The 27,708-nt window shown below is 44.5% G+C and overlaps 1 protein-coding gene across 3 annotated transcripts; it reads right to left on the minus strand.

Annotated features, from left to right (window-relative positions):
* Positions 1–231: 231 nt before the first annotated feature.
* ADPGK (ADP dependent glucokinase) lies at positions 232–27,292 on the minus strand (the record flags this gene model as incomplete). 3 transcript variants are annotated; one of them, XM_082681099.1, is made up of 7 exons in its annotated part: positions 232–1,810; positions 4,447–4,545; positions 5,168–5,364; positions 9,768–9,888; positions 16,322–16,384; positions 20,226–20,451; positions 27,060–27,292. In XM_082681099.1, 7 exons carry the CDS (start codon positions 27,290–27,292, stop codon positions 1,262–1,264), a joined length of 1,488 nt encoding a protein of 495 aa, XP_082537225.1. In that variant the 3' UTR covers positions 232–1,261. The 3 variants fall into 3 exon arrangements, with proteins under 3 accessions (XP_082537225.1, XP_082537224.1, XP_082537226.1); XM_082681098.1 differs by having other exon boundaries at positions 232–1,813; XM_082681100.1 differs by lacking the exons at positions 9,768–9,888; positions 16,322–16,384; positions 20,226–20,451; positions 27,060–27,292 and having other exon boundaries at positions 232–1,813; positions 5,168–5,420.
* Between the last annotated feature and the right edge of the window lie 416 nt (positions 27,293–27,708).

The following is a 27,708-nucleotide window of genomic DNA, read 5'->3' on the forward strand; positions in this document are numbered from 1 at the left end:
GCCTGCCAGGGAAGTCCCTCTTCTGTCACTTTAAACCAGAAGACAGACCTACAGCTCAGACTCAGTGTGAGGGGCTGCCTAACCTAGTGATGGGGAAGACAAGATAATCAAACACCTCAAGAGCAGAGGAATATCTAAGTCACAAGTCAAGATCAAAATGATTTATGGCTCCAGAGTCCTGGTAGAAATGAAATCAATCACAAACAGACTTCACATTCCTGAAACGTAAATTGTTTTTAATATTTAAAAGCACGCTGAAGTCTCCTTGATTTATAAAAAATAAATACATAACATGACAAACTTATTCATGATCCTGGGACCCTTATGAGGTCAAACTCTTTAATGGATGTGATGTGTCAATGTAAAACACACATGATCTGTTATACACCCAGAAGCATATTCCAGTTGTAAGATGCCTTCAAGGATCAGAAAGAACATGGATCAGTCTTCTACTGCAGAAAGCACGTCCAGAGCTGGGCGATGAGGTTGGGCCCAGGCACAGGAGCCTCTGACCAGCCAGCCTACAGTTAAGGAGCCAGGGCAGGAAGGCGCAGCCCTTCAGCTCACAGCCCCACCCTGCAGGCCAGGCAGGCTCCTCAGCTGCAGAGTGACCGGCTCCCTCAAGGGAACCATGAGGCTCCCAGCCTCTGCTGTCTCTCTGACGCACAGGAGGGCCTGTTTTGTCCTTACTTGTGGCTCTGTCCTAAGTTTGAGAGCAGAAGACTGAGAAGGTGTGCTCATTAAATTTTTTCATTAGAACACTGAATGGAAATCATGATCCTGCCATGAGCGCTGAGCTGAGAGAACGCGAGAACTCACACTGCACTTTACCAGAGACATGGGAGCGGGTGAGGGAGCACGCACTCCCGAGGTTGGCAAGGAGGAGTGCTTTCTCCAAACCGACATGCTCTCGAGGGTAAAGAAGTCAGGCCTAAAACACTTGAAGAGGGGATCTGGGAATCAAGTTTTCACCCCTGTAACACACAACATAAAAAAAAAACAACAAAAAACAAGAAAAATCCAGTCTTGTTAGTAAATAGCTGAATTTTGATTAAAACCTGAAATGTTTCTGTGTAATCGTCAACTGGCTGGAATGTATCTGGTACAGTTTAATCTGCTGTTGTTTCTTTGGCTGTCTTCCAACTAGATCTAGAAACGGTTTTGACACTCTCAATCCTGTTTCCCAAACCACTTAAATCCTGTCATTCTTAGGTTGGCTAGTTTTCCTCCTTCAGAAAAATGACCCACAACAATCTTCCTACTAGTGAGGGTGTACTTCTGAATAGAAGAGTCCTTCGGCTGAAATGGCATCTCCGAGGCCCACAGTTCGAACAGGATCTTTACACACCAACACTGGTGTGAAGTGGAAGGACACTCCCTCCCTGTGCCATTCGACCACTGGCTCGTTTGGGTTTAACATGACCCTGGAGCCATCCGCCGAACGGGAGGTCATGAACTCACGGGGCGCCTTCAGAGACACTCGGCGGGTGTCTATGGTTTCTGTCGCGCAGGCCTGTGTCCCGGCCACGCGAGCTCCTGCAGCCACGGCCGCCAGCTGGTTGGCCCAGTGTCCGTCCACAGTTGCCAGGATGTGGTAGGCCAGCGTGTGGAAGTGGATCCTGGTGAGGTCTGAGGCTCTGCTTTCACTCTTCCCATGTTCCTTCAAGATCCAAAAGAGGATGTCGCTGACCATGCCCACATCAGGAACACCGGTCCAGGAAGAGAGGGAAGAGTGAGGTCCAGATGCCGACTGGCTGAGAAATAACAGCTCCTGTTCATTCAGCCCAAGGGAAGTCACGGCAGAAAAGACCTGCTAACAAAAACAAAATGCGGGTCTTTTTCTGATGGACATCTAGCTCCTAAGTATCCTAGGACACAGCCGACGACTAATGTCAGGGAAGGCAGGCAGAGCCGGCATCTTTCTTCTTTACCACAAGACTCCCTGCTCCTGAAGTCTGCGGGGGGAAGTGACAGATCAAGGTCCCTATTTTGGCTATTACACCTCTATCTCCACGCTCATCATCACTTGCGGTCAACTGGAAAGTTGCAGTAACTCTGTATTAGAGCCAGTCTTCTGTTTATATGCTGGAATACAAAGGCAGAGGGGTACACTCTGTACTGCTTTCCACGGTGCCCAGTTTCTGCCTCTGCACACACAGCAGAGGCTCTCACCACCGACGGGGCCTGACTCTCAGTTCCTGAATGTCAGCAGGTGTCACACCAGTACAGTGGAGAAGCCCACAGGCAGGGTTGTAAGGGTTCCTCGCACACAACACCAAGAAGCAAGGAGAGTGGCTTCACGTCTGATCTAAGCTTTCTAGGCAGGTGTGGGTTAGGAAGACTGAATTTAGTAATAACACTGTGTGTGAAAGGGCACCAAACAAGAGCCATGGTTTTCTATCTTGAGGGGTACCACTATGTCCACCTTGCTATCTTTCTTACTTAGCACTTCCTTCCTTAGAGCCAGGGACCTGAATAAGGTGAATGTTTGTGCAAGAGAGATGAGCCCTGTGGGTATGCAGGGGTGTGTCTGCACGCGCATATATTTTTTTAAAAATCAAGGGCCTGGGAATCCCCTGGCAGTCCAGTGTTTAGGACCCCGCACTTTCACTGCCGAGGGCGTGGGTTCAATCCCTGGTTGGGGAACTAAGATCCTGCAAGCTGGCACGGTGTGGCAAAAAAAAAAAAAAAATCAAGGGCCTGTCCCTTTGCTAATGTAACACCACTTCCGTTTACTGCATGTTCTGTTACACACTGAGCTACTGGCTCTATTTCATTCACTTCTTACTGTAATGCTCTGAGGGCAGGAGGGATGGCCTCCATCTTACAGATAAGGGGACCGAGGCTTAGAAAGGTTAAGTAGACAGTTACACAGAAAATGAAATAAAAATGGCTTTTTAAAGAAGTGAAAAAATAACCTCAAAAAGAGAAATATGAGAATAAAAATTATACCGAATGGGACTTCCCTGGCAGTCCAGCGGTTAAGACTCCGCGTTTCCACTGCAGGGGGTGCAGGTTCGATCCCTGGTCAGGGAACCTAAGACCCCACATGCCGCAAGTTGTGGCCAAAAAGTAAAAAAGAAAAAAAAAAAAAGATACTGAAAAACACCAGGAGTGAACCCTAATGTAAACGATGGACTTTGCGTGATGTTGACATGTGAATGTAGGCTCACTGACTGTTGCAAACGCCCCACTCTGGGGCAGGGGATGGTGATGGGGGAGGCTCTGGGTGTGGAGGGCAGGGGCTACATGGGCTCTACATTCTGCTCACCTATGCTGTGAACCTAACACTGCCCTAAAAGTAGTCTATTAAAAAAAATTATTCTGAAATACCACTTTTTACCTGTCAGATTGGTAAGAAAGCATGTTCTTAATCACATTCCAGTGGAAGGATATGAGGAAACAAGCACTTGTAGAGAATTCTAGTGGAAGTAAACTGGTACAGTGCTCATGGACGAGAATTCTGCAATATCAAACTTACAAATGCTTTTTGTGCCCCAATCTAGCAATTCTACTTCTGAGAACTTATCATACACATGTACCTGCTCATGGGCAAAATAAACTCATGTACAAAGTTACTTGCTGAAGCGCTGTATGGGACAGCAAAGGGCAGACAGCCAAATGCCCAGCTTTGGTTGGAGTTAAAGACACTGGATGTACCACACGCTTCTTCTAACCAAGTGATGACAAAGAGGAGAGCTCCAAAACGCATCCAGTGAAAAAAAGCAAAGTGTACAACAGTGTATGCAGTATGCTATGCTATCTTTGGGGGTAAAAAGGATGAAAAAATAAGGCTATATTCCCATATTTACTTATATACGTACACAATAACTCTGGAGGGAGCAGGTGAAACTAGTAAAGAGGTTACTAACAGTGGATACAGGGGGCAGGAGGAAGCAAGACTTCATGAATATATTTTAATATTTTTTGAGTTTTGAACCACATGAATATATTACCCATTAAAGAGGTTAAATAACAATAAATGAAAGGTTAACTAACCTGCCTAAGTTCACAAAGCTAGCGAGTGGCAAAGCTGGCATTCCAACCCGGTTTCTAAAGTCTGTGCTCTTAAGCACCGCACTCTTGGATTTATCTGATCATTGCTACTGCTGAAAGGCTGAACACCTCAGGGCCTGACGGTGAGGGAGTGAAGCGCCCCCCCAAACTTCCTTTCTCTGAACTTCTTGAAGTTCAACTGAAAGCACCCAAGTTGGGCTTTCAGTTTTCTCCTTTGAGTTCTGCTGCAAAAGGCATTCACTTCTAACTTCCCCATTCCAGAAGGAGAAACATGCCCCAAGAGCCCATCAGTAACACCGCCATATTCCTAATCTAGTAGGAGATCCCGTTCCAGCACAGTCCTGGCTCCTGGACTTGGATCTCACGGACCCAGGTCTGAGTGAGACAACACCCACACCTCAGTGACCCCCCGTGCTGCCCGTGGGTTACCTGATGCACAATGCTGCTCATGAGCTCCCTGTTGGTCATGCTGGCCAGCTCCAGGTGAACTGGAATACCCGTGGGGATGTCAGAAATGGCGGTCATGACCTGCAGAGACGAGAGGAGAGCACTGCCATCAGAAACAGAAGGAAGTCAGGCAAGAGGGAAGGAACAGGTCCCGAGAGGCAGTGCATCCTCATGAAAGCTCCCGGCCACGTGGGCGGCCACAGACACTGTGGACAAGGGAGGCTTTTCCCAACAGGGAAAACCAGGCTCTGCAGAGAGGCACTGGGGTTAAGGACTCAGAGAGCACAAGGAACCGCCCCTAAACGTTCACGCAGCCAGCCTCTTCCTGGGGACCTAAACTGAGCAGTCAGCTTCAACTGCTGTGTGAATCTGCAGCACAGCTGATGTGAATGAGATGATACAGAAAACACGAAGGACACAAACTACAGACACTGCAGTCTGCAGCCACGTTCAGCTTAGCACAGGAAGCAGAGGCTCAGGCAAGACGATGTTCTGATCTGTCCTACTCAAGATGCTGCCCGTGCCTGAGAGAACCCCACGAGGAGCCTCGCTGGAGTGGCAGACAGGCTTCTCGGCTGCCACGACACGTCCCGGGAGGCCAGGACCCAGGGCAAGGCAGCGCAAGCTGCAGGGGCTGAGAGAGGCAGGGATCTGAAGGAAAACGGTAGCTGCGATCTGTGAAATCCCATAACAGTGCTATTACCTCCAAGAGTCTCTTCCTCTGGAACTCCTTGCTTTGTCCCTCCATCATGTGCAATCCAGAGAGGACCACCAGGTCTGGCTGAAACTCCTCCAGGCTAGACACAAACACCTCCAGCATATTCATGGCCCCGTTGGAGAGGTCGTGGGAGAAGATGAATCGGTTGGCATGGGGAGCTTTTAACTGGCCCCACTCCTCCCCTAGAAAAGCCCAGTCAACACAATGGGAAGAAAAGGAAGAGGCTTTAAGTCTCCTAGCTGTGCGGGGGCTGGCGGGGGCCTCACTGGAGCCTTGGCTCTGGGCAGGCTGGCCTCTGGCTGAGTGGACCCCGGCTGCCATGGCCTAAGGGAAGCATGGTGCCACAGCCAGGAAGATGGTGGTCAGAAAGAAACAAACCCAAAACCCCAACCCCAGCCCCACAAAAACACAGAAACACAGCACGGGTGCTGTGTGCCTTTGTCAAGGAGGTGGCAAGTAGCTCCCCTCGAGTCCCAGGGAAGCTCTCCTGTCCAAACACAGGATGCCCGTGTCCCTCCCAGTCGCAGAGCACAACTTCCAAACACTGGTGCACAGTGGGCACCATGCGGGTCTCCGAACGTAGGACATGCTGCCTTTCCCAAAGCACCTTCCACCTCACAGTAACGCCCCAGCACCTGTCATTTAGCTGGGACCTAAGGAGGCTGGAATGACTGTACCTCCTCCTCCCTGCCGCCCACTGGTGGTTCCTGGGCACTGGATCCAGAAGCTAAGAGTATCTGGCTGCTCTAGCCTCCCGTGAGCGAGCTGCTTTGGAATAATGAATAATGAATAAAAGACTAAGTTCAAGTGTTACTACCTCCTGAAAGGGTTGCCAACTGCTCCAGCCTGAGGTGTACTCTCACTGCTTTGAGGATCCAGAGATTCTCCTTTACGTGGTTTGGTGATTCATCACTTTGCTTTGAGTCCTCTCTTCTACTATGTTAACTAGTATTCAAACTTGTATCATTACTTCACTTTTCGCAGGTTTGTGCCCCATCCCCCCTCAACACTGTATGTCTCTGATTCCCACAGCCCAGTCACAGTCCCCTGCACAGAGTGCCCACTCAGCGTTCCCTAATCTGATTCAAGCAGAGGGAGGCCAGACCCTCCCCGGTGGGGTCTTGGGCGGGGTAGGAGCTGGGAATCTGTGTGCAGCTACAGGGGTGCCTCTCAGCACTGCGGCCAGGAGGAAGCATCTCCAGCGGAACCTAGTTTTTAATGTGCAGGGGGCAGGGCCCCACCCCTGGAGACCCGGATGTGCAGTCAGGTGGGGAACTACCAGCTGAGAGCCCCCAGCTGCCAAGCACTTGAGGGGAGGGCGCCAGTGCCCGAGTCCTAGCGGAGGGGGGGCAGTGGGGGGCAGAGAGGCCTCTCCAAGTTCACTCGGTGCCATCCCACGCGCATCCCACATTCCTCTCCTTGAAGTCCTGAAAATCTCAAAACTCAGCCTGAGGCGGTGCCTTGGAGGCCATGTCCCCAGAGCACCAGGAGGAGCAGTCATTCCCAGCCTGGCGCACCGCCCGAGACTGGGGGGCAAGGATTTATGACCTAGGGTTACACAGCTCTCCCTCCACGCAAAGGACCGGTCCCATTTACAAAATCAAAGCCCATATGCTGAAGCCTAGTCTTTCATTGGTTTTATCATTTACTGGCTATTCCTTCAGAAAGTTTTTCCCCACGGCAGCCACCCCAGCAGAGGGTCTCCTCATGCTGCCAGCTGATGTGCCCCCCCAGGGTCAGGGCCCTGCTTCCTGCTTCCTCTGCCAACAGCAGCAGCCCCGCCTCCCTGCAGAGTGTGCGTGGGGGGAGGGGAGGGGCTTACTCTAGAGCGGGTGTCAAGGCGGGGAAAACCTATCCTTCCTTTGCTCTGAGTTCACTTTTACCGAATCCATTCCTCTGAAAACATTTCACATGTGGGTCATTTGTATAACAGGAAAGAAAACATCACCTATTTCCTAAAACCTGATGCAATGGTTATACTTGTTAAAACACCACGTTCCTTTCTTAACTCCTGGCCCATGCCTTATTATTTGTCTAAAGAAAATACCCAATGGTGATCCACACGGCTGACAGCAGCATTCCAACTCTGCTTCATTTCTGAAGACCCAACGCAGGGACGGCCTCCCCTAGGAAGCCTTTCCGAACTCTGCCACCTCCAAGCAGACTCGATTACAGTACCTCCTTCCCTGGGCCACCACTGGGCCTTATTATAGGACTTGGCACATAACTGTGCAATCATTTATTCAAGACTCCACCTCCTGTAGGGAACTGTGGACGGAGGGTAGGGCCTGTGTCTTCTATCATATTTCTACTGCTTCACATTGCACCCAGCATATAGCCACATGACTGAATCGGCAAAAGAACACACGAGGAAGAGGACAGAACGATGACTCCAATGTCCATGACACAAAAGATGCGGGTATGAATTCTAAACGAATACTTCCCCAACTAACAAGACACTGTACAATGGGAAAAACACACAACATGAGTGTTCTCCACGAGTAGAGACCTGGAACTGCCACTCAGAGTGAAACTGTGAATAAGCACTATCTAACGTAACCTAGTAGAGAAGAGCCACATGGCATTCAAAACAAATTAATCTGCTCAGGGAAAAAGTGAGACAGGCAAAAATAAACAGGCTTCCGCAAGGCAAAGACAAGGAGGGATGTGGAGAGCTGTTCACTGGCAGTTTCCACAGGACGCAGGACTGACTGATGGAGTGGCCCGAAAAGCAAAATGACTGAAACGCAGACAGGGTGAGCCTGTAATAATATTCAACGCCCCTCTTTTCTCACTAAGCTTTGAATTTATTCCCTTAAGTGATCCCTTCTCTCAACTTATGATCTTGCCCTTCAGTCAGTAAGTCAGCAAAACCTATGCAGTGACTCACTGGATCCCCAGCCCAAAGCCTGAAAATAAGCCTCTCTGGAAAGGTCTGGTAGGAGAGAAGGAAAAAGAAGTTGATAAATCCCCTCTGGGAATTTATTCATTTAGAGAGAAGCAGGGGATGGATTTCTGTTAAGAGAGCTGACCTGAGGGCTGCTAGACTAGGTCTCCTCCAGGGGCCAATGAAAATGTAACTTTACATAAAGTTGAGTGGAAGGCCACTGCTTTGTACTAAGAAATAAGGCATAGAAAAGAAAAACTGAAATGGGAAGCTTGTAAACCCAAGGATGGAGACAATCTCCTTTCAAGATAAGCTGTGCTGTCTTCTGAACCACATACAAGGCACAGCTGTCAAATACAACAGCAAAGTCTTGGTGAAGAAACTAGTCTCTCTACTCTGTAGTCACCAGGGAAAATGACAGGCACAGGGACCAGAAAGGTCCCAAGTTCATGATGTGAGCGCCAACAGAGCGGATGTGAGATGAATCTGGAACTGGCAGCAGCAGCAGCGCCTCAAAGGCATATCTTCAGCTCTTCTAGATCCTTCCAGTCAACAGACTTGCTCACGCCTTTCATTTGAGCAGCTCACTCCATACCACTACCTTCAGGCAGTAAGAGCCATCATTCTGATTTCCCACTGAGAGAAACTCAAAAACTGTGCAAATGGGAACTGCCCACTCCAACATCTTGTCTTTAATTTTCTGACCCTGCCCTTCCTAACTCCCTCATTCTAGTAAGCACCCCAAAGAGAACCAGAAACAAGAAACAATTATTTTTTTTTGTACTTGGCGGAAGGCATAATTTTTAAGATACACTATATTTTGTATCTTATATTAAAGTCAATTACTCTAGTAGGTGAGGTTCTCTTAATCGTCTGACTTGGAAGCAGTTCACTGATGCATATTAAGCAAGTACTGCTTTAAGGTACCAATTAGTCTGTTTAGATGCTTGAATCTTTAACGTGAATTAATAATGTGTTGAATCAGAAATTCAAGAGTCAGAGTTCTGAGCAGGGAAAATACACGGGATCAAATAAACAAAATTAGAATACGTTCAGGTATTTAGGATTCTCTCAGAAATCAGATCTGTAGTCTGTATAACACATAAAATCTACTGGGGGGAGGTAGGGTGGGATGGGGTGGATTTGGAGTTATAAACATTGGAACATTATGTAATGGGAAATAATATGTGTTGTTATATACAAAACACTTCCACTTACACACCCAAGGGAAAATAAAATGCTTCAAAGGAAGTTTGCCAGAGGCCTGGTATTAACCCTAAGCAGCTTGGAACAGCTGGCCAGAAAGGCCTAGGACAGAACCCAGCACAGAGCTCAGCAGATTCTACCTGCCCTTCTTTCTTCTTAGTGATAAAGAAAAACTTTATATATATGTGTTTAACACATTTTCATTTTTATTCAAGATGCTTGCTTTCCTACAGCCTGATATCTCTTGGGTTCAGATCAATTACATTTGCAGACCTGGGAATTTTCTTCAGTGCTGTAATACTCTACATCACTCTCCCTTGAGACAATGGTCAGTACCAACTCAGCAGAACCAGGGGCCAGGAAGCTTTTGGTAAGGCAAGAACAGGATCCTGCCAATTTACAAAGATGAATTTCTAGCACAGTGATACCCCCATCTGACAACACACAGCCCTCTAGCCAGGTTTACACCAGTACTTACTCATTTCCTCTTACCTGCCTGATACTCTAAAATGAGGTGGAACTCATCCACTTCCTGCAGTGACTCTGGTGGAACAAATACATTGTCATCAAGAAGTTCATGCAGCTTTGGACCAACCGGACCACAAAGAAGAACCTGGAGACAAGCAATACGAAATCTATCAGGAGATCTGCCCCTTGTCCCATGGAATCTGTTCATTAAGGTACATCCAGCACTTCTATTCATTTCAACAAAACGCTGGATTCCAAATCCAATTTTGAAAGCTTTTGGTTTGGAGGTACGGACTAGAGGGGCTACTACCAGGGCCTGGGGGGTATAGACACAATGTACCCAGAAATGAGAGGCTGATAAAAGACCCACGTCACACATGTTACACAGGTACCTAGGCTGCTGCTGAATCCCATGCACCCTGTTAGGGACTGAATGTTTGTGGCCTCCCCACCCCCACCCCAAGTTCCCATGTCGAAGTCTAATGGCCAATGTGATGATATCTGGATAGGGTTTTCAGGAAGTAAATGAGGTCATATGGGTGGGTTCCTAATTCAACAGGATTGGTGGCCTTATAAGAAAAGGGAGAGAGAGAGAGAGATCTCTATTCACCACACCTGTTAAAGAAAGGCCATGTGAGGACACACAAGTAGGTGGCTGTCTGCAAGCCAGAAAGAGAGCTCTCATCAGAAACCAAACCCTGCTGGAACTGTGATCTTGGGTTTTCCAGCCTCCAGAACTATGAGAAAATAAATTTCTGTTGTTTAAGCAACCCGGTCTATGGCATTTTGTCATCAGGGCAGCCTGAGCAGACTAAGACACACTGTACCTCACTTTCTCTCTTTTCTTAACTGACTCACATCCTGTGTAGGCAAATAGATACAGGATGCTGTCTGCTCAAAACTGCCAGATGAAAACAACTGTTTGAATTTACACAGTATAGAAAAGGACCACAATAATCAACCAGGGGACCTAATTTGTGGGATCAGGCTCCCTACTATACTTAGCTGCTTTGTGAACAAGATAGCCTTCCAAATAGAAAAATTAAAGAGCACCTCGATTCTGAAAGCATGGGGGGAGGTGCTCTGCAACTTTTTAAAAACCTTTTCTTCAACTCCAACCTGGGCCTCTTCCTGGCTTTTCCTTCTAGAAGCCATTTCACACCTGCTGCTGTTTCTGCCATGCCAGCTCTGGCCCCACTCATGACCAGGTTAACAGACTCAAAGCCCCTGAACCATGAGGGCCTGGACCAGGATTCGAAGGAAAGTCCTCAAAGATGATTGTAACCATTTCAGATTTGATATGTCCCATCCAGAAGCTTCCAAAAGCATTTTTACTTGCTAATTAACTGCTTGTTTGTACAGAGGCATTTTCATGCATCTAAGAAATCCCAGCTTCTGGGTGAAAATACATTTCCCTCTCGACACATGCTCGCTATTTGCCAATTCTGAAAAGTCTTGCCCCTATAATTTTATTTCTTTTCTCTAATTCTTGGCTAGAACTTCAGCTTCCAAGATGAGATAACAAGGGCCAGATTTACCCTCCTGCCTGAAACAACAACAAAACAGATAAAATTTATGAAATAATGGTTTTCAAAACATTTGGGCACTGGGCAACAAAGGACAGTGATCCCTAAGAAACAGAAAAAAACTGAGTAAGCCCTACAGATCCTGCTGCAATTTAGCCTAAAAGAGTTTCCAGATATACAAAATCTGAAAGAATTAATCACCAGCAGATCTGCACTACAGGAAATAGGAAATCCTTTAGGCAGAAGGAAAATGATACCAGATGGAAATATTGATCTAAACAAAGGAATGAAGAATGCCAGGAATGGTAACTCTGGATAAGTATATAAGATCTTTTTCTTACTATTTAAATGCCTTTAAAAGATAATCAACTGTTTGAAGAAAAATATTAACAGCATAGTATGAGATTTATAGCCTATCTAGAAGTAAAGTATATGCCAATAATAGTATAAAGACTGGAGGGGAGAAATGGAAGTATACTATTTTAAAGTTCTTACATTCTATCTGGTGGTTTAATAATATCACTTGAAAGCAGACTGTGATAAGCTAAAAATGTACATTATAAACCCTAAAGCAACCACTAAAGAAAACAAGTAGCAAGGTGTCAGATTTAAACCTATCTGATATAGCAATAATCATATTAAATGTAAATGGTCTAAACTCCCCAAATAAAAGACAGAGAATGTCAAAGTGTACTAAAAAGCAAGCCCCAACTATATATTGCCTACAAGAAACACATTTTAAATATAAAGACACAAATAGGTTAAAAGCAGAAGGATGGAAAAAGATATATCATAACACGATTCAAAGCTGGAATGGCTATTTTAATCAAAATAGATTACACAGCAAAGAATATTATGAAATTATTTTCTTTATCCCTGGTAATGATAAAAGGGTCAATTCATGGAGGGAGGTAACAATTCTAAGGAGTTATACATCTAATAACAGCTTAAAAATACATGAAGCAAAAAGTTATAGAACTGCAAGGGAAATAGACAAGTCCATAAGTATAGCTGAAGATGTCAATACCCTCTCAATAGTATTAGATAAATCAAGTGGACTGAAAATCATTAAGAACATAGAAGACTTGAACAACATTATCAACCAACTTGGCCTAACTGACATTTATATATAGAACACTCCACTCCAAAACAGAAAAATATGTACTTTTCAAGTGTACACTGAACTTCACCAAGATAAGACTATATTCTGGGTCATAAAAAAGTCTCAATAAATTTAATACGAATCAGAGAAGCATATTCTCTGATCACAATGGAATTAAAATAGAAATCAATAACAGAAAGATATCTGGAAACCCTCCCAATATTTAGAAACTAAATAACACACTTCTAAGTAGTACATAGATGGGCCATTAAATACCTCATCTCAAGAAATCAAAGGGAAATCAGAAAGCATTTGAACTGAATGAAAATAAAAACAAAAAGTATCAAAATCTGTGGGATACAGCTAAAATAGTACTTAAGGGGAATTTTATAGCACTAAACACCCTGTACCAGAAAACAAAGGTCTCAAATCCGTGACCTCAGCTACTACCTTAATAAATCAGAAAGTTAAATTCAAAGCAAACAGAAACCAATGAAATAGAAAAGAGAAAAATACAGAAAAAAAAAATCAGTAGAATTGAAAGTTCATTGTTTATTGAAAAGATCAAAATTGACAAACCTATAGCCAAACGTATCAAGGAAAAGAAAAAAAGAAAAAGACATAAATTACCAGTATCAGGAAAGAGAGAGAGAACATCACTACAGATTCTACAGACCTTAAAGGAATAAGGGAACATTATGACTAACTTTATGCCAATAAATTCAACAACTTAGATGAAACGGACAAATTTCTTGAAAGATTAAACTACCAAAGCTCACTCAAGAAATAAAAAATCGGAATTTCTCTTTATCTATTAAATCGAAATTGTTAAAAACCTTCCCGTATCAAAAACTTCAGGGCTAGAGGGCTTTGCTGGTGAACTCTACAAACATGTAAGGAGGATATGATACCAATTCTACACAAACACTTTTTTAAAAAAATTGAAATACTTCCCAATTCATTCTATAAGGTCAGTATTACTCTGATACTAAAACCAGACAGATATACAAGAAAAATACAGACCAATATCCCCCAGGGAAATTGATATAAAAATTTTAAACAAAATTTTAGTAAATTGAATCCAAAAAAAAGGGTAATACATCAGAAGCAAGTGAGGTTTATTCTGGGGATACATGGTTAGTCTAACATTTGAAAATCAATGTAATAACCATATACCAAAGTTAAAAAACAAAAACCACAGCAGCATTTGACAAGATCCAACATCTACTTCTAATTCTTGGCTAAATTCCAAAATATATTCCATAAAGACACTGCTCTCTTCTGCAATCTGGCTTCTATTTCACCATTCCACTGAATTTACCTTTACTATATTCACCAGGGTCTATTTCTGAGACAACATAGCTTGGTTGTAAAGAGCATGGACGCTGGAGCTAGAGTACTTGGGTTCAAATCCCAGCTCTACTCCTTCCTAGGTATGTGACCTTGAACAGTTTTAACTTCTCCATGCCTCATTTTTTCTATCTACAAAATGGGGATAATAATAGACTTCCCTTATGGGGCACTGTGAGGATCAAAAGAGTTAATATAATGTAAAGCACTTAAGACAGTGTCTGGCATACAGTAAGAACTATGAAAGTGTTAATGATTATTATTGCCTTTGGAAAATACCTAATCCTTAATCTGCGGTGGTTCTCAGATGATCACTTGGTCCATGTCGAGAAGCATTGCATCAAGTTAAATGGAATCTCTCTGAGAGAGCAATATGAGGTGGTGAGGTCATGGCAGAGCCTAGTGTTTGAATCCTGGCTCCATCATTTACTAGCTAGGTGACCCTATGCACAATACTTAATCTCTTACATTACTTAACCTCTCTGGACCTCCTGTCTTTAAAACGGTGATAATACCTTAACTTCATCAGATTGTTGTGAGGACTGAGTAACAGATATCCCTTTTCTTTCCTCAATCTTCTACCAAGGCCAGACATTTTTTTTTCTTTTTTTAAAAATCAGAATGCTTTCCAGTCAGACTGGTCTCAGGCCCAGCTTCTCCAGAGACCAACAGCAAATACTGGTCCCAGACGAGGGCAATATTGAAAGGTCAATGTAACCCAGGACTTCCAGGGCCAGAATTACTTCTCAGGGTCAAGAGAGTGGCCTTTTATGGACCCATTCAAATGCCCAGGATTCTGATGGGAAGGGCCTGGGTTCTCTCTAATTAGTTTATGACTGATCTTTCCTTCTCTTCCATCCATTAGCTGGTAATACTTCTGAAGGTCAGCCCTGTAATTTCTAATATTCTCTGTTTGGGAGTTAATTACTATCTATAAAGATAATGACTATTTTAAAAAAAATTTCCCACACCCTAATATTTTATGAAACTTTAGTTCTTATTAAAATGTGAACGTTCACACTTTAATATGCTCTCCACATCTAAGCACATCCATCCCTCAGTGTACAGTGTGGCTCCATATGAATTTTTTCCCCTTAAACTGCTGAACATTTATCTGAATTTTTGGGTCCATCTCTGGGCTTCTGATTCTGTGCCCCTGAGAACTGTTTATGGTTTCCTTTCTCTGTCGTCAGTAGCCACATCTATTCTGCACTTCTCAAGTTCACTTACTCTAGAATCATCTTTGTTAAACCTATCTTCTTTGTCCCCATGTATGGTCTAGCACCAAGTGATTCCATTTTAGTAGGCTTTAGATAGGCTTCTCCTCTTCTGGCTACCATATCCAAACCTCAATCATTTTATAGCAAGACAGCAGCAATAACCTCCTTGCTGTCTTTCCCCCTCAGACCTATTCCACTTGTAGCAAAAGAGCTTCTTACTCAGATGTTATTTTGAACATAGCAGTAATTTTTAATTCTACTTAAACCAAATGGCCTAAGACTTGAAGACATGTCCCTATCTAGTGGCGTTCATTTTTCAACACTCTGGATCCAGGCTCACAGAACAGCCAATTAAGTCTTCTCTCATCATTGTACAATTCCCAGCCTCAGGCACTGACTCCAGAGCCCACGTGCTCTTAACCATTACATGATAAGGTACTCAAGAACGTGGACTCTGGGGTCCTAGGTTAAAACTGTTCTATTTCTTTTCTTTTTTTCGTTTTTGTTTGTTTGTTTGTTTTTTTGCTGTACACGGGTCTCTCACTGTTGTGGCCTCTCCCGTTGCGGAGCACAGGCTCCGGACGCGCAGGCCCAGCGGCCATGGCTCACAGGCCCAGCCGCTCCGTGGCATGTGGGATCCTCCCGGACTGGGGCACGAACCCATGTCCCCTGCATCGGCAGGTGGACTCTCAACCACTGCGCCGCCAGGGAAGCCCTCTTTCATTTTTTAAAAAATAAATTAATTAATTTATTTTTGGCTGCGTTGGGTCTTTGTTGCTGCGCAAGGGCTTTCTCTAGTTGTGGCGAGCGGGGGCTACTCTTCTTTGCGGTGCGCGGGCTTCTCACCGTGGTGGCTTCTCTTGTTGCAGAGCACAGGCTCTAGGAGTGTGGGCTTCACTAGTTGTGGTGCATGGGCTCAGTAGTTGTGGTGCACGGGCTTAGCTGTTCCGTGCCATGTGGGATCTTCCCGGACCAGGAATTGAACCCAGGTCCCCTGCACTGGCAGGCAGATTCTTAACCACTGTGCCACCAGGGAAGTCCTTGTTCTATTTTGTATTAGCTATGAACTTCCCTATGCCTCAAGCTTCATGTGGAAAGCAAGACAACAGCAGTACCAGCACGAGTACCAACTAGCCTTACAGGTTGTTGCAGGGATTAAATGAGGTAATCCACATCAAACACTAGAAACAACGTCAGGCACACAGTAAGCACTCAGAAAGCATTAGCTACCACTCCTCTCCTTCCACTGCTATATTCCTAACAAGAGCCTCAGGGTCTGGCACAAGTTGAATCAAGGAACAGAAAGATACTCATTCTTACTCCTAAAATTACTTAAACACTAGTGAAGGACACAGGTTTTAATCTGGGAATTTGACTTACCTTTAAATCTGAGTTGGCTGCAAATTTCTGTCCAATTAAAGCTGCATTTCCTCCTACATAGTGCTATAAGACAGTTCAAGGTTATTAGACAGTATTTTAGCATTAACTATGTTACTCAAGTTTAATAATGTTTTGATTTATTGAATTAATTTACAGTCCATTTTTTTCCCAAAAAAATTTGCGGTGACTTCATAAGTACATACAGATGAGGTTAATAAAAACATTAACCCCATAGGTTAATAGACAATGAGTTATAAGGAAAGGTGGAAAAAACATATTGCTACACTTGGAAATTAGTATAATTGCCTTAACTCTAGATCAAATTTGGCCTTGAGCTTCCAGGCAACCGGAACAGATAAGGAAACAAAAGGAAATATGACAAGCATGGATAGACCTCATCTTCAGCACTGTAACCCTTCTAAAATGAGTATATGACTATGACAGTCTCCTCCTGAAAATCAATCAATAAATACTACAGTGAACTAAAATCCAACTCAATTTTTTTATCAAAGCATAGTTGATATGTAATATTACTTAAATTACAAGTGTACAATAGAGTGGTTCACAATTTTTGGAAGTTATACCCCATTTACAGTTACTATAAAATATTTTCTATATTCCCCATGCTGTACAATATATCCTTGCAGCTTATTTTATACCTAATAGTTTGTACCTATTAATCCCTTACCCCTTTACTGCCCCTTCCCCATTTCCCTCTCCCCACTGGCAACCACTAGTTTGTTGTCTTTATCTGTGAGTCTGTTTCTTTTTTGTTATATTCACTAGTTTGCTGTATTTTTTGATTCCACATATAAGTGATATCATACAGTATTTGTCTTTCTCTGTCTGACTTTATTTCATTTAGCATAATACCCTCTAAGTCCATTCATGTTTCTGCAAATGGCAAAATTGCATTCTTTTTTATGGCTGAGTAATATTCCATCTCTCTCTCTCACACACACACACTACATCTTCATCTGTTCATCTACTGATGGACACTAAGCTTGCTTCCTTATCTTGGCCATTGTAAATAATGCTGCTATAAACATTGGGGTGCATGTATCTTTCCGAATCAGTTTTAAAATCCAACTCTTAAGTGAGGCACACAGGCCTTTCTTTTTATCTGTCCCCTGCTTTCCTTTCTACTTCCATCTCCTGCCCTCCCTTCCGTACCATGCCTGCAGCTCTCCAAGTCTGCCTTCCTCCCTGTCTCTGTGCCTTTGGCACATGCTGCTTTCTTTGACTAGGATGCCTCCCCATTCTCATTCGTTGGTAAGACCCTGATCACTTTTCAAGTATCAGCTGCAGCATCACCTCTTCTGCAATGCCTTCTGTCTCCCTTTTCCCATGGCCACCTCCACCTCCACAACCCCCCTTCCAGACAGGATTACAGATCCCTTGCTACTCGCCACCCCTATACTCAGAACAAACCTCCATTACAGCCCTTGTCCACTTGGGCTAATGTCATCTGGGGACATGTCTAGCTCTTTCAGGGCAAGGACTGTCTTCTTACAATAAGTGCTCAGTAAATGTTTGTTGCCAGATTTTGAGAAAGGAAGAACACACTGATGCATCAGGAAACATAAGAGCTTTCCTGGGAGTAAATTCTAAAGGTAACAGACTCCAATAGAGGACAATGTTTTCTCCTAAACACCACATCTCTCAGCTGAGGACCTAGAGCAGAAGAGCAAATAATTCAAGGCTAGTATTCCATTGTGCTAAGGACGGATTCATGTGTTTTGGAAACCTGACAAGTAGGAAATACGGCGGATGCTCTAGTTGAGAAACCTCATCAACAGCCTTGCCTGGGAGGAACGCTAGCACCTCACCTTCCTAGTTCCCAGTCCCATGCAGAGGCACAGAATAAGTAACTCATCTCTGGATGCTAGACCTCACTTTCAGCCCAACCAAGGTTTGTGTTGACCGATCACTGGTTTCGGGTGGGACAGTAATGGCTTACTATAGATAAATTTAAAACTGTGATATACATGCTGAAATTTGGCCTTTTAACATGTTAACCTTATTTTTTATTTACTATGGTGGCTAGAAGAATTTACTAAAAATCTTGGGTGAAACATTAAGATTCCATGAAGTGGATTTTAGAGTTTTCATATAATAGTTATCGTGAACTGCTGTTTATCAGTCAATCTGCCTTATAGTTTAAGGGAGTTTGACAAGGCGCCAAATGAAGTGTCACACTAGTGGAAGACAAATAACACATTTTAGGTTTTACAATGTTAAGAAATAATTTAGATGATGCAAAAGCTAGATAAAATTTCTGTAGAAAAAAATGTTTGCATTATGAGACAAAAGGCAGAAGAAACTAGAATAGAAAGCAAATTGGTGGTTTAAATACTACAATCTTAAAGACTTTTAAGCAGTAGACTTGCCATATTTTTAGAACTATCAAGATTCTTTCATAAAAGATAAGAATCTCAGGAGTTCCCTGGTGGTCCAGTGGTTAGGATTTGGTTGGGGAACACTGAGATCCCCCAAGCTGCGCTGCGCAGACAGAAAGGAAAAAAAAAAGATCAGACTCTCACTACCAAACTCAGCTGTCAAAATGATTGTAACTGAAGTTTTAATAGCTTGCTGGGTAATGCTCATGCTGGGTAATGCTCATGCCCATTTCTAATGTTCAAATGGGTGGCTTCAAAGGGAAAAAAAACTTTAAAATCTTAATAGTTATAAAAATAAGTGGTCACAAAGAATGGTCTATGAAAGGTACCAATCAAAAATGGCATTAAGAGCTCCCCCTGTGAGAAGTACACCCAGACTGGGGTGATGGGCCAAAGGAAGATTTTAGGTAAGAAAATTTGGGGGTTAGATGTGGTGGGGTGGAGAGATTCTTAAACAAACAACCAAAACTGGCCGGTAAGAGGTGTGAGGGCAGGTGTAGCAGCAGGTGTGTGAGCCTTGAGGAAGTGTCTGGACCATGCAGGCCCCAGGGCTTTGTTTATGATCACCAGGTGGGCTTGGGGAGCTCTAAGTTCTATCTCTGAGAGGCTCTACCCTGTAGAACAATGGTTCTATGAACAAGGTGTTCAGAACAACAGCATCAACATAACTAGGAAACTAGCTGGAAGGGTAAATTCTTGGGTCCACCCCACAGGCACTGAATCAGAACTCTGGAAGTGTGGCCCAGGAACCTGTGTTTCAATATCCCTCCAAGTGATTCTGATGCACACTCAGGTCGAAGAGCCACCGAACTAGACCAGTGGTTCTCAACCAGGGTGATTTTGCATCCCTCCTCTCCCTGACCCTGGAAACATATGACCATGTCAGGAGACATTTTTAACTGTCACAATTGGGGAAGAAGAGAAGTGAAACTGTCATCTACTGGGTGGAGGCCAGAGATGCTGCTAAACATCTTACAATGTGCAGGACAACCCCCACAAGGAAAAATTCTCTAGCCCTAAACGTCAATAGTGCTGAGGATGAGAAAACTTGCTCTGGACCAGCAGAGCAGAGGTAAGGACCCAGCTCTCTCGTTCCCAGGCAAAGGCTAGAACTCTTTCTCTGTGGGTTTGGCCTTGTTTTGCTTAGGAAGGACTCAGGCATATTAAGATTACTGCAAGTTATCAGCCAAGCAATACCCAAACAAGTTTGGAGTAGATATCTTTCCTACCTTAAACTTGAATAACACGAAAAAAGAGCAATTTAATGGATAACCCAGAACCAAAATTTTAGTAAATATGCTTCATAAACGTTGGCTGAATTGCACTGACTAGAAACAGCTGAGTTAAAGGAAGGTCAGATACAGTTTTCAAAAAAGAGAAAAACACTGTAGAATTGGATTCCTAACAATTACCCTCTTAGGGCAAACTGGAGAAAAAAGCTGCTTGGTTGCTTTTAGAAACCATACAAACAAGGTGTCTTTCCCCACCACCACTGGCAAACAGACCTGGGCTCCTGGGAACTCTGATGCAATCTGCGCGATGTTATGGAAAGTTTCCTTATCACTGAAGAAGCGTTCAGCAGCTGCTCCCTTCCCCATGAAGTGAATGAAGGCTTCTTTTAGATCATTCCTCGAACGCAGCTCAGTGTGATCTTTCCCATTCCCAGGATTCAGGCCAAGTGCCTGCAAGAGCTTCACCCCTGACAGCACTACATCCACACATGCATTGACTCTGGAAGGAAGGAAGGAAGAGAGAGACAGTGTGAAAGAAACAGAAGCACTGGGGCAACTACTTTGCATTTAACAACAGGGAAATGTTTCACAGGCCTGTATTCAGACAAAAAAACAGATGAAGTGGATTTGAAACCCGAATTGGAAAGTAAATAGCATATGGCAGAAAGAGGATTACTTTATCTGGATGTATGTCTTAGGATCAGAACACAGGACTCTTGGCAAGAGTTTGGCAAACTTTTACACTAGTTACAAAGAGAGAAGACAGGTGCTCAGCATTTCAGAACAAAGTATCATGATAACACAAATTTAGCATTTCTGAGAAAATGGTGGCAGAACCAAACTGTCTGGATTCACCCTGGCTGTGTGATGTGGGCAAGTCACTTTAATTTCTCTTTGTCTCAGTTTCCTCATCTATAAAATGGTGTAATATGAGTATTTAACTCAGAGCTGTTGTGAAGATTAAGTTAATAAATGCTTAGGAACACTGCTTGCTGCAGAGTAAGCAAAATAAAAGTTTTGGTCAAAATCCATCTTCCCCTGAAAGATATATTAGGATGGTGGTAAAATACACTAAATACCTAAATGTCTAAATACTCCCAGTTGAAATTCTTAGAGCTGAGTGGTGCCTTAAAGACTTAAGTGCACCTGCAGCCTGTAACAACTCATCACTTCGCAGGTGTTCACCGGACCCATCCACGAACTTTAAAGGCTGGTAAGAAGCCAGTGCGACATCACTTGGTTGGTGCTACAGAAATTATAAAGTACATATAAGGCTGTCTGGCATGGCCCCTCCTATGTGTGCATGGAAGAGTTCTGGCTTACATTTTCAGTGTTTCTTTGCTAAAAGTCATCCCTTAAACGAGAAGTTCCAAACACTTTGGGTAGCTAAATGAGGTCTTCCTGCCCCACCACAGGCACCTTTATTCCTGCCTCTGCCATCCCTGCCAGTGGGGCTAGAAGACCAACTGAAACAGCTTCTGGTGACAAGGCTGTGCTTCCAGGTTAATTCCGAGTAGCTCTGAAACCAGAAGGTAAACTCATCAATAAAGAAGGTCCAATGGATTGGATTTTAGTGTATAATATATAACTACAGTGTTTCCCTTCCAGTCTCCTTTAAAAATCTCTTGATCAAATCATTAATGGTGGCCAACTCTAAGATGAGGAATGAGATGGTGGTAAGGGAGAGGAGATATATTTTTCTCATCAGATATATTTCTAATTTTTACAAGCATACATTACTTTTAGAACTTAATAACAATTTTTAAAAGGTTCTCATGTGGGCTAGATATTATTTACATCACTCAAGGAAGGTTTACAAGGGCAAGGAAGAAACACATCCCTCCTCATGACGCAAAACTGACTGCATACTCATCATAAAGATTCTTTTATTAATTCTTCCTCTATGAATCCCAAGTTTTTGAAAAGGTTTTTGCCTACCACACTGCATTTAAATACTCAAATGTTCTTATTCCTTTAAAGTCAAACACACATATAATTACTCTCGTCAACTGGAAAAGCATAATCTAAAAGTGAGTATACTTTTCAGCACATAAAACACATTGACAGCATGTGGAAGGTTCTTAATGATACACTTAAAACCTAATCCTTTCACAGCCTTACATAATAATGAACCAACACACCTTGTAAACTGGTCTCAATCCCACCTCACACGAAGTGTCCTTTTATTTCTACTGGATGCAACGTTAGATGTCTGAAGGGTAGCATCTTAACAGGAATACAGGCATCCCTGGCTCTCAGACTCCAGTAGGCTACCAATGTTCAGACAGTGAGAGTTTGGATAGCGTGAGACACCCATTCCCACCAAGCAGCCCTACCTAGAAAATGTGTCCAAATGGATTGGGGTCCTGAGGCTGGACAGCAAAAGTTCAGATACTGAGGGATATACCCATATTTGGAAATAACGACTTCAAAATCGACTTCAGTAAACACCACCTCCATATCTAGTTGTGCTGAGACTTTAGAGTTTGATTCTTTAAAGATGAGAATGGAGGAAGCTGCACTTACAGAAAAACAAAACTGAACGGAACAATGTTCAGCACATTTTGCAGCAAAGACAAAACCCAACTGAACAAATTTTGAGTTAAAACAATGTAACTATCATAGGAACATTTTCTATCCCCCACCTAATCATGTCATGAATACTAAAGGAAAAAATCTTAGAGAGGAAAAAATTTACTTGGTAGCTTTTTAAAACAAAAAAATCATTGAACACTACTATGTGCCAGATAGTAAACAAAGTACTTTTAGGTGTGCTTTCTAGTTATATTTTATAATACTTCAACCAGAACAAGAACCTTTCTCTGCACTTCAACGGTATACTAAACCGTAAACAAGCACATTACCTAAGGTGCTTTCTTATCAGGGAAAATTAAAGGGCGGCGGGGAGGTAAAAAAACCAGAAGACAAAATTATGCTCATTTGACACTTAGGCAGAATTTCACAGCTCAATAAGAAATGTATAAAAGATTACAATGTGAGTTTTGAGAAGACACAGATGAAACAACTGGAAGATAAAGTGAGGCAACAGATGCTGAATGCCTGAACAAGTGGCTGTGCTAGCAGAGAGGATGCTGGGAGCTAGGGCTGCCAGGCATATTATGAGAGACTTGGGGGTGGGGTGGGAATGAGGGACAGTTTCTTCTGGATCGTAAATTCCTTAAAGACAAGGATGGTGGTCCTTATCACCTCTCTTCTGTTTTACTGTCTGTAAATCATTTCCTAAGATTCTTTCTAGCTTTCACACTCTACCTGAGATATTATGAGAACTAATCATAATCGCTGTAAGATACAGAACTGTAGAGAAGAGAAATTCAAGAGGCAGGAATAGTGGTCCTTGGGCCACACCCTGGATGGTGCTCTGGACAGAGAAAGAAGGCAGGTATTTTCAGACAGACCACACCAATCCGCAAAACGTTCTAAGATAGGGAAGTAGTCATCACTGCTTGCAGCTGAGAAAAGTGAGGCTGGGGGTCAACTAACATTCCAAAGGCCATGACTGGAGAAGCCTAAATTCAACCCCAGATTTATCTGATACTGAAACCCACAGGGAGCATACACAAGCAAAGATGTAGACAAAGGGATTAATCTTGTTTCTGGACACAATAGGAATGCTGATCCAGTTAGGAGAGTTTCAACAGGGGAGAAGAGCTAGACAGGTTTCAAAGGTCAGGGTGAAGCCAGGTAAGGGAAAATGAATGCTAGGATGAGGGGTTCATCATTCACCCAATGAACCTTAGGACCAGGGCCCGATTCTGAAGCAGGGGAGGGAGCACATGCTTTAGAAAGATGTGGCAGTGGGCTCGCCATTGACCATCTTCTTGAAACCTCTCCTATCCTTTATTTCCCTGGTCCCTTCCCACCTGCCCCTTACATAGATGGCAGTGCCTCCCCGAATCCCACCCTTGCCATTTACCTTCCCTTCTTTCTCTTCCTAGGTGATGTTGTCCAGTCTCTGGCCTCAGCCTAAGTGCTGGAGTCTCCAAGGTCTACAACCCTGCTCCTCAACTACAGCCTCTGGCTGTCAGCAGCTGAGGGCCCAGCTTCCTCTAAAATTCCACAGGAATGTACATTTCCCCTCCTCTGAAATCAAAATGCTTACCTTCCACCACAAACTTGTTCCTTTTTCTTAATCTCTTCGTGGCAACAACATGGCACGAATGTGGAGCCAGGAATGGGTTTAGGCTGCACCTCGGGCATTCGACAGTTGTGTGATCTTGGGCAAATCAGTATTTCCAAGCCCCAGTTTACTCCCTGTGAAAGCTGGATGACAATCTCTGTATCTGCCTGCATAAGGTTGTTGTAAGATCCCCAGTATTAAGATCCTGTCATTTTTGATGAAAGATAGTGAATATGTGTGTGTGTGTGTGTGTGTGTTGTATATTCTCCTAAAAGATCAAACTACAACACACACGCACCTGCCAAATGAGATTCTGGTACCAGTACTGCACCCACCTACTCCTTGTACATTCTCATCTTTAGGCTGAAAATCTGGGTAAGGAGAAATGTTGGTAACAATGGATGTCTGTTACCCACAAAAATAGCGTGAAGCAGTCAAATAGGTTACAACCACAGCTCAAATTTCACATTCCACTGGTTAGTCTCTGCAAAGAACTTAGCATCATTTACTTGCTTATAAACCTTGATGGCTTTCCCATCACCTACCCTGATACAAAAGGCTCCTTTCAGCATCATCACTTGACATCCCTCTACCATAAGGTCCTTGCCCTAAATACAGGGCCAACTTGCTATTCACAAACAAGCCAAATACCTTTTCACATTTGGTCCTCTCTGCCTAGGTGGGCTTATTTCCCCATCTTCTTGTGGAGAAATTCCATTTCTTCTCCAGGGCCTGGTCCTTGCAAGTCACTGTAGCAGAATATGTTTTCCAAGATGGCCACAAGATGTCCCATCCCACATGTTCTTTTTACAATGTGACGCTCACATTCCCCCCTTCCAGGTGTGTTCTATGTCCCCTCCCCTTAAAATCATTTGGACCTGAGACTATGACAGAAGCAACACTATGTGCTTCTAAGAGTAGGTCACAAAAAGGCATTAATGCTTCTGCCTGGTCCTCTTGGGGAATTCCCTCCCCTAACCCAGTCACCCTGCTGTGAAAAAGCTAAATAGAGAAACCACCTGTAGGTGTTCAGGTGAAACCACTTGAGGTTGTAGCTGACAACAACAATCAACCCTTGAGATGATCCCAGTCCCAGCCATCATCTGCCTGAAACCGCACAAAACCCCAAATGAGAATTGCCTAGCCGAACCCAATCAAACCTCAGAATAATGAGAATAAAAGGACCATTGTTTTAAGCTACTAAGTTTTGGGGTGATTTGTGATGTAGCAAAAGTAAATGGATTGTCACTTTCTCAGATGGAGCTTTTCCTGAAACCTCATCCTGGGAAGAATCAGTAATTCTTCTTTGGGACACAAGGCTACCTTGTTCCCACCACGAGTTCAGCAAAGCACTTTTCTTAATCATTACAAACAGCATTGTGTCACCTCACCGCCCCCCGCCCCCCATTCATATTGAAGCCCTAACCACAGATCGGACTGTATTTGGAGGTAGGAGCTATTTAAGGAGGTAATTGAGGTTAAACGAGGCCATTATCCAATAGGACTAATGTCTGTTTAAAAAGAAGGAGAGACACCAGAAGTGCTCATGAATGGAGGAAAGGTCTAATGAGTACACAGCGAGAAAGCAGCCACCTGCAAGTCCTTAAGAGAGGACTCGCTCTTGGGCTATCAGCCTCTAGCACTGTGAGAAAATAAATGTCTGTTGTTTAAGCTACCCAGTCTGTGGTATCCTGTTATGGTAGCCCGAGCAGAATAACACAATAACGAATATATTTGTTTCCAACAAACGAGGCTGCGACCTTGCCTCATTCATCCCTGCATCCTCAGAACCTAGCACAGACCTGACACATACCACGTAGTTGACAAATATTTGTTGAATGAATGCTCACAAAACCAGGGAGGACAATTAATGAGCTGATAAGGATGCAGGTGAAAGGGCTTGAACTTGAAAGGAGAGGTAAAAGAGGATACATCTGAAGAAACAATAAATATGCTGATATAAAAAAATAGTAGCTAACGTTAGGTGTCTCCTCGTTAAAGCAGACACCATGCTAAATAACATGGATTATTTAATTGAATCTTCAGGATAAGTCTGCTTTACCTTAACCTTTCTGGTCCCAATACTCACAGGAACTAGTAGAGCAGTAGAAGGCCTGTTTTTGTGGTGAGGGCAAGATATTAAAGTCGAACTGAGACAAGAACTAAAATTCGTGTAAAGGGAATAATTACACGCGGGAGGGGAATACAAAGAAAGGAGGCCCTGTGATTTGGGAGAACCCTAAATATGCAATGTCACTGAAATCAGGGGAAGAAAAGAGTTTCAAGGAGAAGGGTGTGCTTAACGCGTGGAAGGCTGCAAGCAGTCGACAGAGAAGGCTAAAAGAAGCAGTTGAATGTGAAAATCAACTCGGTTCCGGTGAGCTTTGAGAGAGAAGTTTCAGTAGAATGGTGGTCTCCAGACTACGGCATTAAGGAAGCGGAAACAAGGCGTAAAGAAATAAACTCGGTAGCTAATGGCACGACCCCTCCTTCAAGCAGTTCAGAAGCAAGAGGGTGCCGCCAAAGTGCTAAGACCAACCATCGCTGACTGCCAAAGAGCAGCCGCCAGAGAAGGAGGGCTTGGAATGAAGGAGGCTCGAACTATAAGGAGTCAGGCTGAGCGGGATTTGCAAGAGGCTATTAGGCTGGTTCTATGGAGATGAGAGAAGGGGGCTGGTCCTACCGAGACGAGAAGGGCGCAGGGGCCAGCCGACAGGAAAAAGCAGTCTGGTGAGTCCCTGCAGCAGTGAAGAACGGGGCTCGTCCCAGACGTCCGACGCTTCTCGCCAAGGAGGCAGCGTGGACACCAGCGCCGAAGGGCCTCCCGGGGACCTCTGGGAACCCGTTTCCGCGCCGGCTCTACCTCCCAGCTCCCAAGCCGCCTGACCTCCGCCAAGGCGGCCCTCGGAGGCCCGGAGCGCCCGCACCTCCTGGAGAGGTCCAGAGAGGCAGGCTCCGCAGGCACTCACCCTACGGCCACGCGGCGCCAACGCCGGGCCGGCCGCACGATGAGCGCGTCCCAGGCAGCAGCCAACCGACCCTCAGGGGAGCCGGGTCCTGGGGGCGCGGGCGCAGGCCCCAGCTGCAGCGAGCTCCACAGCGAGCGCAGCGCCGACCCCGGCAGCTGCGGCTCCAGCAGGAAAACGCAGCCCACCGCTAGCGCCAGGAAGCCGGCGTACGCGGAGCCGCGCCACAGCGCCATAGACACAGAGGTGTAGGAGCTGCCGAGCACAGCTCCTTTCCCGGTCCGCGCCTCTTCCGGGCTTAGCTCGTGCCGACGTCGACATGCGCGCTACGTCACGACGGCGCGCCGCGGTCCCCCCGGAGGGGCGGGGCGAGGGGCGAGGGGCGGGGCGATGGACGAGGGAGAGGGCGGACAGCCCTCTTGCTTTGTCGAAGTCCTGGCTCTTGGGGGCGCTCGCGGTTCGGAGGCCCTGAGGGAGGTTGGACAAAGGCCATAGTGCCTGTCCGGGCGCTGTACCCCTTCCGGGAACTCCATCCGTACCCCGAAATAGAGCGGCACGGAAACGTTTATTTTCCCAGTAAGATGAACCCGACGGATTTTGAAGAAGCGGGCAAACCTCATGTCAATCTTTGGGCCAGTCGGTCGGTGTCCTC

This window comes from Grampus griseus, assembly GCF_964374135.1.
Source record: "Grampus griseus genome assembly, chromosome: 2".
Taxonomy (NCBI): domain Eukaryota; kingdom Metazoa; phylum Chordata; class Mammalia; order Artiodactyla; family Delphinidae; genus Grampus; species Grampus griseus.